The following is a 16,015-nucleotide window of genomic DNA, read 5'->3' as shown; positions in this document are numbered from 1 at the left end:
AAAAAAAAAAAAAAAAAAAAAATAAAATAATATAATACCTATGTAAAAATATCGAATAAAATAATATGATATGCAAGTAAAAAAAATATATAAATAAAATCTAAACTTACTCCATCACGTGCAGATTCAAAAGATTCCGGAGAAGACGCAGCATCTGCTTTATCCTTACCGGATATCCTACTACCTATGTTCGAAGGTTTGTGGCTATCTATACTTTCCTCATCTTCATTCCGGAACAATACTGAATGCTGCAAAAACGTGAACTTACTACTTTCCTATAATTTATTTTTATATTGTACGCGACATTAGAATTCAATTATTGATAAGATTACCCATTAAAATGTAGTTAATATAATTGTAAGATCATTTTATGTGCTTAGATTTGAATGAACGCAGTAGCGATGCCGTGAACTTCCTATGCAATAATTCTTCCTTGCTTGTTGTTAGGTCAAGTAACTCATTGCACTAATTACTCTAGTCAGTTATCATTTAAATTGGATTAATTCTTGCATTTTTTTATATGGCGAAAAAGCAATTGATGAGTGCAGTGGAATGGAATGGTATAGAATGACATAGAAAAGATTTCAGAAGTATAAAATTTTCAGTGTCATCAGCAAACCTGTCTTAACAATTTCTAAAAGAATCTTTAATAATATATTCTAAAATGAGAATACTTATAATTAAACATTTCCAAAATATTTTATAATAAACATATTTTATTTTCAACAACAAAATAAATTTCAGGACTTTCTACAGCTACCAGCAAAATTGCATCAATAATACTTGAAATAATTTTTATAGTATACTGTAGAATGAGTATAATTAGATATTTATAAAATATCCTGTAATAGACAGCCATTTTTCCATTTTCAATGATAAAATAACATCAGAGATAAGTGAGATTTATTTGAGTAATGAAACGGAAAGGAAAATACAGTACAGATAGAACAGATATGGTTACCTGGTCGATAAAAAGGAGTTCTGCATGGTTCTGAATTTGATAACCCATGTCAAGGAGTTCTTGCACATCTTGCGTAAATGCCGCATCCGCTGCCGACGGTAATGCGAGTGTACCATTACTGAATGAAGAGCTGAACGCCGTAAGAGCATCCTCCCAGCAATAGAGAGCTTTTTCCAGAGCCTCCAATCCTGCATCATTAAGTTACATCGTTTTACATTTGTCAATTTTCATTCTCCTCTTCGGAGTGTACCACGCAAATGACGAATTCGAACTCGTTTAATTCGTTCTGAGAAACACTTCTACACAATACTCGAAAGAGGTCCACGTATGTACAGTTGTAAATTGCAAAAAATATACTTTATATTCGCGATATTATTAATTAGCAAATACTTTTAATTTTTATTTTTTTGACACACATTAGACTAAACTGCAGATATTTATTTACAGAAAATTTAAATGTACATAATTTGTACATAATAAAACATTCTTTATAATATTTGAAGAATGAAAGAAATTATTATCTAGTTTCTGTTTCTTTGAATATATTCATAAAAATATTAGTTTGTATAAACATCCGTAGTTTAATTTACGATAGAAGCAAAGACAAAAGGTATAGGATAAATTAATACTTTTAGAATCAATCGATTACTTCTATCGTTGTGCTGTTAAAATTTAGAACATTGCTTTATCTACAGTCTATGCTGCAAACACATTTTCTTTGAGTTATTGTAATTATCAACTTAATAATCTTTGCTCGGTTACAAGTTACAAGGTTTCATACTAATAAATCTTCTTGCATTATAGTTTGCATTAATGAAACAAATGAAAGTTTAGAAATTAAACTTATTAAAGTTATTAAATTATTCTATTTGATGCAAGTTGTAAAATTGTGAGTAAACGTTCTATAATCTTGTAACTTACTGAATATTATTACATAGTTCGTAAATTATTATGCAAGAGGGTGGCAAGTGCAAAAATAAATAATAAAGAAAGATATATATATATATTAAGTAGAACCTTTGAATTCTATAGTGATAAATAATAAAATTCGATATAAATATATGCATAAATGAATAAAGTAAAAAAAATTGCAGGTGACACGACATAATTTATATTAATATAAAATATATTAGAATCATAAATAAAGAAATATTATCTCTAAGAAAATGGAAATCTGACGAATTAATTTGTCTCTCCCGCTTAACAGACTTAAGTAATCATTGAGAAACAACTGTACAATTTAAAAAATGCAATCTTCTAGAAACACGAACGGGATGAAGAGCAACTAGTTCGGATTAGAAAGATGCAGATAGCGAAATGCATGTTTTCAGACAACCAGGAAATGCTTTGACGGAAAGAAGCTTCAGACGAGCGTCGCGACTCTGGTACTTGGCATTCGCACAAGAGGCAAAGGTAAGTTCAACGACTGATTTTGCAACGGCAGAAAATTTACAGATGAGAGACCCTGTTGGTCGGCGTGTCAACCAGTCAGCAAAGAGTAAGGGGTTGAGAGCACCTACTTAACGTTGTCACACTGTCGCAGGATTTAAATTCCGAGTCGGTGACGACATTCTCCGTATTCAACGTTTTGCCAGTCATAAATCGGCGCGCATACGCCGAAATTCGTCACGAGAGCGGAAACCGTATACGCGCCATCACCAATTAAGACGGGTACCCATGTTCAAAAGGTGCTGGCATTATTTTCAATCTGAGACAAGAATAAACTTTGTATCTACATCAATGGCTGTCTATAAAGTTCATTATAATACTGCTATGGGTATAAATATTGTATCAATTTACGTTAACAAGCCGAATAGTTTGAAGTAATTCTTACTAACATATATACAGTCGAGGACAAAAATAAATGGACAAGTAGTAGAAGTAGATATCAAGAAGTTTAATCGAAGCAGTACTAGTGTTTATACACACTTTAGTTTTATTTATTATATATCTTTATAGTACATCGATTATTTATGCTAGTAAATAATTGAAATTAATTATTTCCATTTTTATGTTAACAAGTCGTAATCAACGAAACTTCATTAATACCTATTTCCACTACCTGTTCGCTTATTTTTCTCCCACACTGTATATGTGTATATATATATATATATATATATATATATATATATATATATATATATATATATATATATATATATATATATATATATATACACACACTTGTATCGAATGAAATTTACGTACATAAAAATTACGTGGATACTTGAGTATAAATAATATACCTGGTATAGCGAAGGCATCAATGAATAGATCCGTTATTAAGGCTTATTTTAACTGCTTTAGCCTCGGATAAAGGGAATAGATATAGAGGAAAAAATATATGCAACAGAGGGAGTAATGTTGGGGTGTCTTCCAGTGACGTATCTATGCAAGCATAAATTTGATTCATTCACGTGAATTTCATCAGCTTTCGTATAAAAAAGATGAATTTTGTTATTGGAAAACATAACAAATATCTTAAACAGTTCCCTATAAAATATTTTAGCTGCGAAAAATTATATATAAAATTACAAAATTCAAACATTACACGAACATTTGTAGCTTTTATTTTTAAACTGTATTCTCACGGAAGATAAGTATCGGCGTTTCGTTAATTTTAATTTTTTTCATCATTGGTCAAATGACATATACTGATACTAATATTATAATTAATAACTTAATTGCTAATTGTAAAGAATTGCCTAATTATACGTATGTTCATAGTATATACAAATTCAAATCACACTTCCAAAATGTATGAACTATTAAAAAAGGAAACTGGAATATGATTTTAAATCCACCTTTTCTTCATCATTATTCGCTAATTCTAAGTTTCATCCCTATCAGATACCAGTGATACATCCTTATACATATTATATTACCTATAAAACTCACTGACAAAGTCATACGAAAAACCTAGGATATTCTGTATATGCAATATAAAAGCGGAAAATTCAACAGAAAATTCGTGAATCGAAGAGGAAGATAACCTAGTAAACGGCTCAAATGGTACAAACCATGGTACTCAGATTCGCGGCAAGTGGAAGTGAAATATCCTTTATTTAACGAAGATAGAGATTTCGTACGACTGTTGGACGAGGAGAGGTTTTCGTGCGGCTGGCTACCCCTTGAGAATTCTCGCAACCCCCATTAGAGGAAAAGATACACCCTGAAGAATCCAGCACTGGCGATGCTGCCGGATGGTTGGCGTCAATAATACCAAAGTGACGTAATCCTTTTGGAGGTTCGTTATTGGAGGATGTGTCATCCAATGGGGAGGGGTCGATACGGCAGCTGGGAGGCGCGCGCGGTCTCAAAGTGTGCTCCAGGCACGCGTTGCGGCACCGAGGTTCGGCGCGCTAGTAGTGCACTGCTGGAATCACCACGACGAGGTAGGTTACAGAGAGGCGATATAAAGAAGAGAAAGAGAGAACGCGAAAGCAACGGGTGATAGAAAAGGATCAAGTTAGATCGAGTGAGCGCGCAGAGAAAGAAGGAAGGGTGGGACACACACTCTGTAGTCCTCGCGCTAGCGTCAGTTATTCGGCTTGCCGCTTGCTTGGCGGGTGTAGTGCGCTTGTATATTCTTCAACGATTGCTACGGCAGGCCGTTGACACGCGAATATTTTTTAACGTATCAAATACATAAATATTCCATAACGCATTGTCGTTCTGTTACGCGACAACAGAATAAAACTTTGGACAACACCTAGTGCCATACCGCGTAATCCCCGTCCCCTTGATGCCATTTGGACTCGCTCGCATTATTTGGATTAAGATAATGCAATAGTAAGTACGACTGTTTCCTTCTCTACGATTATTGAACGCTCCTGGCTAGGGGTTTCTTTGAAAAATACCTCACTGTAACAACATTATGCATTCTAAGGGATCTCGAGTCTTCTCGTCAATACTAGATAATTTGTAATTTTTTGATAAAAATTATATAAATTTATCACCTTGAAAAATTTTCTATGGTTTTTCGTAAAGTATATGGATAAAGACTTGGATTTATCCTTACGTTATGTACTTTCTCGTACGTCTTTCATTTTGTTCTCTTCGAACCTTTATATTTCAGTCGTCTGAATGTAGTGCTAAAATGTGACTGTTATATTTCTTCCAAATAGCATTAAATAGTATTACTATTACTATTACAAAAGTATCGTACTTGTATTATAATATTTCCCTAAATAAGAAGTTGATAGTTGTCGACTTTCGGCTAGGAAATTAATCGATGCGAGCGAACAGCGTAGTAGGGGAAATGAAAGATTTCAAAATATTGCGTGATTTCCGATAGGATAAACGACACCGCGAACATCTAGGGATATTATAACGTTCGGTATCTTTTTAAAAGAGGAACTAGTCTGTCTCTGTAATTGTTCAAGATCAGGTATATCTTCGGTATAGGTCAAGTTCAGGGGTCAATACCTTGTATCCGTTGAATCTCGAATAAAAGTGAATGCCGTAAATGTAGCAATAGCACCGCGTACCAGCAGATCGATGGAGGTGCCTGGTGCGCTGGTGAACTTGGAAATTTCCCTAGCACACGCGCACTTCCTGCACCCGTGATATTTGCGTATCCGTTATATACACCTTGCCCTATACGAACTTCTCTGTACACATATGTGCTTCTATTAAATCTTAAAGTACAGCAGGCGTCTCGGAACACGATGCATAGAGAGTATTTGACGAGTGACTCACCGCAATTTAGGCGTATTGTGTGCAAAATGTGAAGGATGTTAATCCGGCCGAGTAACTTCCTCATATCCTGACATACGGAATAATGAAATCGAAACGAATTTCTGTGAAGGATTAAATATACGGTGAAACCGAAATTGCTAGAGTGAAATCAATGAACGTGAAAGAGGTCCATTCACATTTATATGCTAACCTAATCTAAAAAGGGTCAACATTGCGTTAACGTTGTTGCGATGATGAAATCTTGTTAAAATGTTTCTCACCTCCGATGTTTTTAGTTGTTACTTAAATATTTCTTTCTCTTACAGTTTAGAAAATTTTGAAGAAATTTAGAAACTTACACGACCATAATAGTTACTTTTTTTCTTACATTTTAAATATTTTGTTTGTTTCTGATTTGTATAACGAGCGTCTGCAAGATATCTATTATAGCAATAGACTTTTATACCTTGATGAGAGAATATGTAAATTACTTGACATTTTTCAATAATTATGCGTTTACGCAACTTTCATGCATTATTTCCATACTTGATCCTTAACGGGTTAATGTGAAGGACTAGAATTTATTCATTTTATTTATGTTATGAGAATTTAATTTTATTGCAATGAGATTGACTTGTGAGAAAAAATCGAAGAACTTATACAAAAATAACAAGTAATTTTGCTATTTTGCAAAATTCGATTGCAATTGATAATAATGGCTTTCAATAATGGTCGTACGATTTCGATTGGAACAGTTTGCTGGAATTTTCCGCGTTTTAACACTTTCGTATCACTTTTCATCATGAAAAAGAGAGAATAATAGCGCTCCATATCATAATGCTGATAATACACGTGCATAATCGAATAATACCTACGCTCGGTTAAGTTAATGAAGATGCACACCGTCGAATGTTGAAAGGAGCATGATTGCGAGTTTGATGAATAATATCCTGATAATATTAACATGCCAAAGATTTACTACATTTTCTCGATCGATCACTTTCATGACGAATATTATTGTATCGTTTGATATTACCTGTCATTGGAAATGAAATTACTATTAAACAAACAGAGATGTTCCTTTAATTTACTATTCAAGTAATAGAAGATCGAATTTACTACTACTACTATCTATTTATAATTGTCAAAAATTTAGCATTGCTTTCTTTCTATGTCGTTAGAAAATTTAATGTTACTATTGTTTTTAATTTGCTATTTAAATATTTCTGCAATTTACTATGCAGGCAGCGCAAATGAAGAAATATACTAAACTTAACACTGTCACAATATCTCTACGATTGTCAAAAATTTAGTATTGCTAATATTTTTCTATAATTGCTAACAATTTACTGTCTCCCCATAATAGAATATTTCTCAGCAATTGTGGAATTCTGTTTGAAACTTCTATTGAAACTATTAATTTGTTCGTGACATGGAAACGTGTTGAATCTCTGCCAAAGCAGCGACTGAACATTGCGAAAATAGGGGTGATGTAAATGGAAGAACCGGCATTCGAAAAAAAAATCCATTACAATGGAACAGACTGATAGAACGAAACACAAACTGATGTTCCGAAGCAGCGACCCAGTTACATAGGCACCACCTATAGGCAACGACCTGATAGTACCTCCTATACTGACAATTTCTTAGATCTGATTTCATGTCTACGTGTAAACAAATTCTTAACGATCGTTTCATAATAACGACTATAAAAACAAAGTAGTTAGAAAAAAGGGAGATGAACAGAGGACGAAATTATTCAGAAGCCGAACGGAATCTTGAAGAATTGAGCAACTGTGACTGAACAGAAGTGAAATCAATCACTCAATCAATCGATTAAAAAATATTCCACTTTTTTACGTCCGACTTGAAATAATTAAAAAAGTAATAAGCAAAAAGTTAAATTAAGAAAATAAATCGACCAGTCGAACAATCTTATCCAGTTCAAAAGAACCTTATGAAATTTTTGATTCCACATATTGTTATTTGTTAGATTAAAAGGCTGAAGCGAAGAAGAAAGTAAAAGTGGAAATTATTAATAAACCGGGTGAAACCTTCGGAAGTTGATCATGCGAGGAACCCGTGTACGCAATTACGTCACTTTTTAAAATTTCACTGTATTTCGTGTTTCGAAGAGATCCGAGATGGAACAAAATTTAGAAAATAGGATCGAAGGGGGCTTTGAAAGGGAGGAGACAGAATTATTAATAAACCAGACTATTAAAAATCGATCATGCAAGACGTTCGCGTGACACGCGTGATGATCTGTCGATACGACAAAAATTTCACTACAGATCACTAACAAGATACATGATATGATCGTGTCGGTTATTAGGTAATAGTGGATCCCCTGTCGAGGATGCTTTGACCCTGATGAGGCTAATAAAAGTGACATCATTATCGCTTGCCGCAACGAGCTTTTAACCTACGTGGTTCGCTCTGATTTTCATAATCTGGTTCGCATCATCGTGGATGCTCTACCCCCCATTAGTCGTTGTCTTCTTGAGTTAGCGCCGCAGTATGACAAATAGAGAAAGTTTACTCTTCTTTCTTTTCACATTCTTCTCACTTAAGTTCTGGAGGAAGGCTATCGTTCGATAATATTTCACAAAATCAAATATTCATATAACTGTTTCGCAATTAATTCATTAAGGGGATTAAACAATGAAATAATGCGTAAAAATTGCATAAATGCAAGCAGAAGGCCATAGTACCATAATTTGAAGAGGAAATAGTTTATCACAGCTCTATGAAATCATTCAAGTTTTTTAAACTTTACAAAATTATAAAATCCAAATGGAAAAAGGAACAATAACGAATAAATATCGAGCAAATTAGAATTCTTTATCATAATATGAATTCACTAATGTGAATTAACTAAAATGAAATTGTAAAATAAATGTCTTAACGGAACGTTGGTCCTTGATTGGTTAAAAAAAAGGATATTTAATCTTTCTGATTATTCATCTTTCAACAGAAAATTTCATAGGCGTTGTTTTCAATTAGGTTACATTCTATTTTTTAACATTGTCAAGTAGGGGTTGTCCATAAATCACAGTCGATCGTTTCATCGACAATGTTTTCATTGACACGATTTCACTGACACCGAGTTCATCGCCGATGTTTATTTATCAAGACGCTGAAACCATCGACCATCATTTCACTGATATCATCTCTCGCCAGCAATTATTACCTTCACCGCCATATGCTATCATCGAATACGCGTCTGTATCCGAACATTCATTTTCGCGCATAAAAGAATAAAGCAGAAAAGGAAAATGATAAAAGTTACTACGAAATATTGTTACTTTAACAGTAACATAAATTATACGTCGCCTCCGATTTCCATAACTTTTTAATACGTTGTCGAAATCATTATCATGAATTGTGTTGTGGTTTTAATGGGGCGTATGCATAGCAAATCAAACGCGTGGGCGGAGAAGGGGCTCTGCCCCGTAGAAAATCTAACTTCACCCACGTTCATTTCTATCTAAAATAAAATTTGATTTAGATTAGCTTAAATCCTTTCGCGCTGAGGGATTCAGACTCTGTCCCTTTCTCGCCCACGCTTTTACTTCATAATACACGTACGCACATAATTCTCTAAATACACGTGCATGTATGTTCACTAACGTTTGTGAGTCACGTTTTCCGTCAAAAAGTCGTAAGAAGCGAGTTCTGTCGAAGTTACAAGAAATATCAGTAGCATAGATTTCAGTAAGAAACAGGAGCGAATCTAGCTAAGGGTATATAATCAACGATAATACGTGTCTACAAATACAATGATAATTGTCGACAGGAGACGATGTCGAGGAAATGTTTGCCGGTAATTTTGTGGTAACCTGTGAAACAGAATGCCAAATACTTGTACTTAATACCTTCTTCATCGTTATTTCCTCAACCTAGATTTTACTTGGTCCTTAATGGGTTAAGATGTGAATTAGACGAACGGTATGACAGCATGGGTAAAAGATGTGGGCGCGGAGGGGTTAATCGACGTTGTTCATGGATAAAAATATCCAGTATCACTTTACGTGAAAGCAGTATTAATATTGTTAACTTATCCTTGCGTACACGTAGATAGATAAGCGTTGGAGAGATTGTGGAATAGGAAGAGGGTAAAAGGTGTACGTACCCCCCACTTAGACTTTTGCCTTCGTAAAGTAGAGCGATGAAGGTCACACTGTACGAGCCACGTCAGCTGGAAAGATCCTCCGTATCTCGATAAACTCGAGGTCCAACGCCTAACACTCCGCTCTTCTTCGTGGCAAACACGAAAGTCGCACCGGAAATCCCGTTGGAGTTCCTTCGCTTCTTTCTTCCAGACAAAGTTTAGTATACTAAAGCGAGGTATACATAGAATATCAGCAGGATGGTATACAGATTCATTGTGGTTTGAGGTGGTTGAATTTATCAGTCTGGAAGGCTTTATATCTCCCTCTTAGAGCAAGTGATTTTATTTATAGTATTTATATATAGTATATATAAATATTTATAGCACAGAAAGAATTTTGTTTTGAGAAGACATTTTGTCCAGAGAATACTTTCTTTCTCTCTCTTTTTTTTTGGAAATGTATTTTGTATTTGTTGGAGTTTGTACGAAGATTGTCAAGAAAGAGAACCCTCCTTAATGAATCAGAAATTATTGAATTCTTTTGAGGAATTCTGTCTCCTATAATTTCTATCTTCTGCTTACGAGATTTGATTTGAATTTCTCGAAGATTTTACATTTTCTTCTAATATTTCGTAAGATAACGTTTCGGAAACAAACTCCCCCGGCACCTTCTTTTTGAAAAATTAATAAATTGGAAATTACTGAATTTTCGAAAGAATTCAGCCTCCATCGATGCTCTGATCATACGATCCCCAATTCCAAGATACATTGACTGTGAAATTTAATTTGAATCCTTTGAAAATTCTACGTAATATTTAAGAATTTTCTACCAATAAAACCTTCAGCATTCCCAGCCGAAAAACCTGAAAATCGCAAATAGCTAAGTGTTTAAAAAATCTCTTCATCTCGCAATAATTCCATTATAAAATTGTCTGCTCTTTCTTCTGTGAGTTTCATTGGAATAACGCGAGTTCTCTGATCGGTCGAGGCACATAGTTGAACCCGCTTGAATCCATTGAACGTCATCAAGGTATTAGAGAACATCTCTCGTGGGCGTGCGGAGTGCTTCGTACTCGGTGGAATCAGCTTGAAGTGTGGAACGAGTCGGAATTCGAGTACCTGGAAACGTTGGTACGGTGGAAAGTGGCGTAAGGTCGGCGTGTAAATACGTACAATGCGGCAGTGACGTTGTAATTATTCATAGAGCTGCCGTCTAGCCACGTTCAATCTACCTGACAATTCCACCGCCAACATTATCCTTCGATCGATTTTTAAAAAATCTCCTTCAAGCCACGAGAAACACAGTCGTTGAACGAATGGAAACTTACAACAGACCGTACCGCGACGAATCGTCTAGCGGTTTTGTTTTTAAACGGCCCTACTTACTTCTTAACGTTATATACCTCGCGATGAATCATCGGTCGAGAATCGCGAGATGATTTCGCGTGCAAGTCTGAGATGTGTTCTCTGCAAACTGTATGGCGGAGAAAGGAGTACAGCTTGTCTTTTGACACTGAAACTATATTAGTAGACGTAGCTAGATTTGCTATTATTTGAGTGGTGAAAGTCATTTTTAGAAGAATTTCTCTCCCTTTGTGTTTGCATTCGCATTTTGGAATTAGATATTTCTCGTTTTCTCTGTGATGATCTCCACTTCCGTCTTAGCAATTCATCGGAGTAATTTCAAAAATTCAGTCACCTTGTGATTCCTCTTTTTCCTCTTAATTCGAACAATTAAAATAATATACATACATACGTACGTAGGTATAAATATTTCGGAGATTATGGTGCTAATCATTCCAGTAGGTTCTAATTATTATCGCGTTATGGTTTCTTTTTTTCGTATAGCTTCGCGTATACGTTTCGTAGGGTGTAAACAGCAGACTTAATTGCCACGATGTGGCTTCTTGGTAGTTTAGCCTTAACAGTGATCCAGATAGGCTCTTGGTACCTTCGAAAGACCACGTAATTTCATATTCTCTCCAGAATATTATATGATTTTTTAATTCCACAATATATTATTATATAATATTATACAATTCAATGTTATTAATATTTTGCCATATAGATAAACTGAATCGATGATTATTCGTACGAAGTTTCACCCTTGAATTTTTTCCTTTTATAAGAACGCTTACAGAATGTACATTTCATTATAAAAAGTTTTAGACATTTGACTGAACGAACGGTTGTATAACACAATAAAGACGTTGACAAGTGTCCTAGAATTTTGAAAAGGCTGGAAACGGTAAAAAAAGATTGAACTTAAACGACCCAGTTAACCTATGGAGTGTAAAGAAATATGTTCTTTCTACGAAGAAATCAGTCTGCTAAATATATAGAAATCTACACTGACGCTGAAATATGCTTATTAATTTTAAAATTACGTATATACATATTTTATTTGAAGAAGAAGATGAGGAAGAAGAAAAGAAGCAAAGTAGATTATTTTATATGTATTTTGTATATATAGATCGTACCATGAGATGCATGGCATGAAAACTAGTCCGTTAATTGCATTTAGCTAGAAAGAACATTGCCTTGAAACGGAAAACATCAGGCGCATCACGCGAGTTCAAGAAGACAGCGAAACATTGTAAAACAAGATCGTGGAAATCGAGCGTTAAAAACCGGCGTCATCGGTTAGACGAGTTCAAGGAGCGCGATTCCAATCTCTCGGATCGAAATTGAAGTGGAGGATTCGTTGAATTGGATCTGAAGGACCGAGGATTGCCTCTAAAACGGCTTGAATAAACCATCCTGGAATTAAATACAAAGCTTCGTTCATATTCGATTATTCAGACGGATTTGCATCAGACACGAGATAAAAGCTAATGGGACTCATTGAATTCAATTGCATCCACCGATTCAGAACACCATAATGGAAAGATATTTAACAACTTCTGACAGAAGGAATATGCCGATTCCAAACACGTAAAGGTAAAACGAATTAAATGGATGAAAAAGAAGAAAGAACGAAAATCTCTCATTTAGACATTCTATAAGTATAATTTATATTTAATCATAGTATAATTGAAATATTCTGTAAATATGGGACTATTAGATACATAAAAAGAATATCTGAAATTAATCTCTTCTTTTCAAATAAAGGACGAATTGCTGACACAGGTAAAACTATAAGAGGAAGCATTAGACAAAAGCCTGACACATAAATCAGTAATAATTCACAAAAGAAATTTCCACGATTTAAAAAAGAAAAGTAGCTTGTCATAGCGTTACAAGTTCTTCGTAAAATTAAAGCTTGAGGCAAACGCAGAATATCAGAAGACTGAGAAGGATTACGCTGACTGAGACAATAGAAACAACGAACGATAAAATACGGAAACATTGTTGAGCGTTAAGCATATAATACGTTGAATTTATTGATCGGCTCTGTAGAACTATAGTTTCAAGTGCAATAAAGGGACTAAGAAAAAAGAAGGAAGAAAGGGAAAGATATCAATTAAATGCCTGGAATCCCTTTTGGTAATTATTACAGAATTAAAAGAACATAATTCAATAATGCAAGTTAATCGAAAAAAAGAAAAGAACCGCAAATGAAATATCATACTGACGAAATGCTGAGCCTTAACGGGTTAAAAATATGATTTTACGTATGACTACTTCCAAACATAGTCCTCTTCCGAGTGACATCAATGTCCACGATGAGAAGAGAGGGGGTCTTGCTAGCCGTAAACTGGTGGTTCAATTTTCAATGCACTCACGGGCAATCGAGGGACGGAAATGAGTTTAACAATGACTGCGGAGAGACGATCCGGTTGCATAGGTGCCCTTGACAGTGATAAATAGATACTGCAGCCGGCAGTCGCCTTGTCGACTAGGATATTCATATCTCGCCATTCGTATCAGTTCCTTTTAGGTGATCGGTTTCGTTATATCGCAGTCTGTTACCTCGTGATGCATTTAAAAGAAATACAAATTCACGTGTTTTGTCGCTTTTATCACTTAGTACCAGCCAATTTACCGTATTACGGTAATAACTATAAAATCGCGAATAAACGACTGTTTGTACGTTCGTTTCATAAACACAGGGTGTCTCAATAATCGTGGTAAAAATGGCAAGGGAGTGATCCTACGTGAAAAGGTAAGTTGGAAATATAGAATAGAGCTTCTTCGTACGACGCTTCGTTCCTGAGAAAATCAAACTTGAAAATTGATCAGACGCGAGTTTTACAAATACCAGTTTCCCGCTACATCTGTTCAAATTACGTCTTCTCGAAAACGAGGACCTAAATGGACAAATTCTATTCTATATTTTTAACTTACTCTTGCACGTAGAACAACTACATGCCGATTCTTCGCTCATATCCAATCAATCAGTCAAACTCGCGTTATACTAGACAAATGTTGAAATTCGATTTTCTTGAGAACTAAGCCTTTTCGACCAAGAATTTTATTCTACATTTTCGTCTTAATTGTGAACATCGGACCATTCCCTAGTCGGAAGTACTATATTACGTGGCATATTAGACACCCTGTATAAAAATATATAACTATATAGAAATTGAAGGTTTTTGCTGATAATAATAATAATGAAATGCAACGCAGTCGGTTCTGAACGGTAAATATCGTTTTTTCTTTCATGAATTTGGTAATTTTACTGGAAGGACAGATGAATATCGGTACGTAATAGCGAGAGAAATTTCACTAATAGAAATTGGTGATTGTTCGAGAGGCTTTTTTTGGGTCAAGGGAACTCTACGATTCATGGAATCGGTATAGTAAATAAGTATACCAGAATGACCTTAAGTCGCCAGCATTTTACATCTTGTTCCGCGATGTCGAGTGTCCAATTGTCAGCAATGATAAAATATTCTCGCGTCATTACGCAATTGCAACAGTGAAAAGAAAAAAGAAAGAAAAAAAAAAATTGATTCAGAAGCCACGTTCGCGTTCGTGTGACCAAAACATTGAGTAAAAAAAACCGGTATCACCGGTGGTATACTTATATAATGCGTGTGCTTTATGCTCGTTCAAGTACGACTGTTATGTTCATTTAAATTGTATATTATTGATTAATTGTTTTGCGCTGGCGGCAAACTTTGTGTTCTTGCGTCTCATAGCAGAGCGACGAACGTTTAAGACGGATGAAATCGAGTGATCGAATAATTCGGAAGCTCTGACGAATTTCAAACGATGGAGCCTGACCCATTCGTGGCACGCAATGAATCACGTACCCCTGGAGCGTATTATCGATTGCTCGGTAGCAGGAAGTTCTCATCGGGGTCAATTTTCTTGAATTCGTTCTTGACGTCTTGAGCGACTGCGTAGTTGATTTTTTATTGAGTTTTTTTTTTAATAATATCCATATCTCATGATAGTATTACTCTTTGTGACTGTTAACTTTTCTAATGTTGTTTCGTTCATTTTTATTCCATATTATTACTGGATTTAGTTATTATATTATATTATATATTCATCTATTATCAAATATTCGTTGGATTCGTTGGACATGTTAATTATACAATTTACGTATATCATCATTGTATTATCATTACCTTGTCACTATATAACGTTATGTACGCGTGATTATCGAAGGAATAGATTTTACCGAGTAACATGATAATAGAAAATTAAAGCGTAGCAGAATTCCATTTATTTATTCCACAATGGAACGATAAGTCACTTTCGTTGAAGATACGAATTTTCAATACAAATATAACGATACGATTGACAGAAATAAGAGAATTCCAAGGTAGATAAATTACCCATATCCAAAAATGATAAATTACTTTGTCTTCTCCAATAAATTTAATTTATCGAATAAAATACTTATCGAATTAAAGCTTCGAACTAAAAATTCCATCTGGAAACGACACAAAACCTATTAAATTGTTGATACAAAGTCAAGGACGTTGACACGACTAACTTCGTCAGTATCCTCCCTGATACAGGATTCGCTCAGTACACAATATAGACCAGCTCTGAGGGAAACAAAAGTGACGAACCAGCAAAGCAGTGCAGTACAGTTCTTTGTTCCATTGTGTTTGACTGGCGACGAGGCAGGGTGTACCTGAGGTGTCTCCCCGTGACGTTTGCTTTGTGCCCGGGCAGAATTTACTTCTTCTTCGTCATTACCATAGTCTGAAGGACTTGTCGCGGTATTTTTCTCTCTCTCTCTCTCTCTCTCTCGCTTTCTTTCTTTCTACCTTTTTCCTCGCTTTCTGACACAAATAAAAGAATAACCGAGAAGGAGAGACACGTAGAATACTACGCGTGTGTGCACGTGGTTAAGAAGC

At 34.9% G+C, this 16,015-nt stretch overlaps 2 protein-coding genes across 11 annotated transcripts in view; one reads left to right on the top strand and one right to left on the bottom strand.

Moving 5' to 3' along the window:
• Positions 1-16,015, bottom strand: part of LOC126865100 (mitoguardin) — a 43,188-nt gene that overhangs the window by 3,070 nt on the left and 24,103 nt on the right. The window contains exons 1-5 of one of the 5 annotated variants that reach the window (XM_050617238.1): positions 3,982-4,126; positions 3,208-3,349; positions 2,482-2,669; positions 962-1,149; positions 111-248 (exon numbers count right to left, since the gene is read on the bottom strand). In XM_050617238.1, the coding sequence (XP_050473195.1) occupies positions 111-248; positions 962-1,149; positions 2,482-2,560 (405 nt within the window). In that variant the 5' untranslated portion in view covers positions 2,561-2,669; positions 3,208-3,349; positions 3,982-4,126. The other 4 variants (XM_050617236.1, XM_050617237.1, XM_050617235.1 and 1 more) reach the window with 4 other exon arrangements.
• LOC126865103 (protein unzipped) overlaps positions 4,387-16,015 on the top strand; it is a 34,171-nt gene continuing 22,542 nt past the window's right edge. The window contains exon 1 of one of the 6 annotated variants that reach the window (XM_050617245.1): positions 4,387-4,753. The gene's annotated coding sequence lies outside the window, so the exon portion shown is untranslated. Of the gene's footprint in view, positions 4,754-13,582; positions 13,861-16,015 lie in introns of those variants that run through there. The other 5 variants (XM_050617241.1, XM_050617247.1, XM_050617246.1 and 2 more) reach the window with 5 other exon arrangements.

Source organism: Bombus huntii, chromosome 4 (genome assembly GCF_024542735.1).
Source record: "Bombus huntii isolate Logan2020A chromosome 4, iyBomHunt1.1, whole genome shotgun sequence".
Classification (NCBI taxonomy): domain Eukaryota; kingdom Metazoa; phylum Arthropoda; class Insecta; order Hymenoptera; family Apidae; genus Bombus; species Bombus huntii.
Note: the sequence above shows the minus strand (reverse complement) of the source record. Positions and strands in the feature narration are given on the sequence as shown.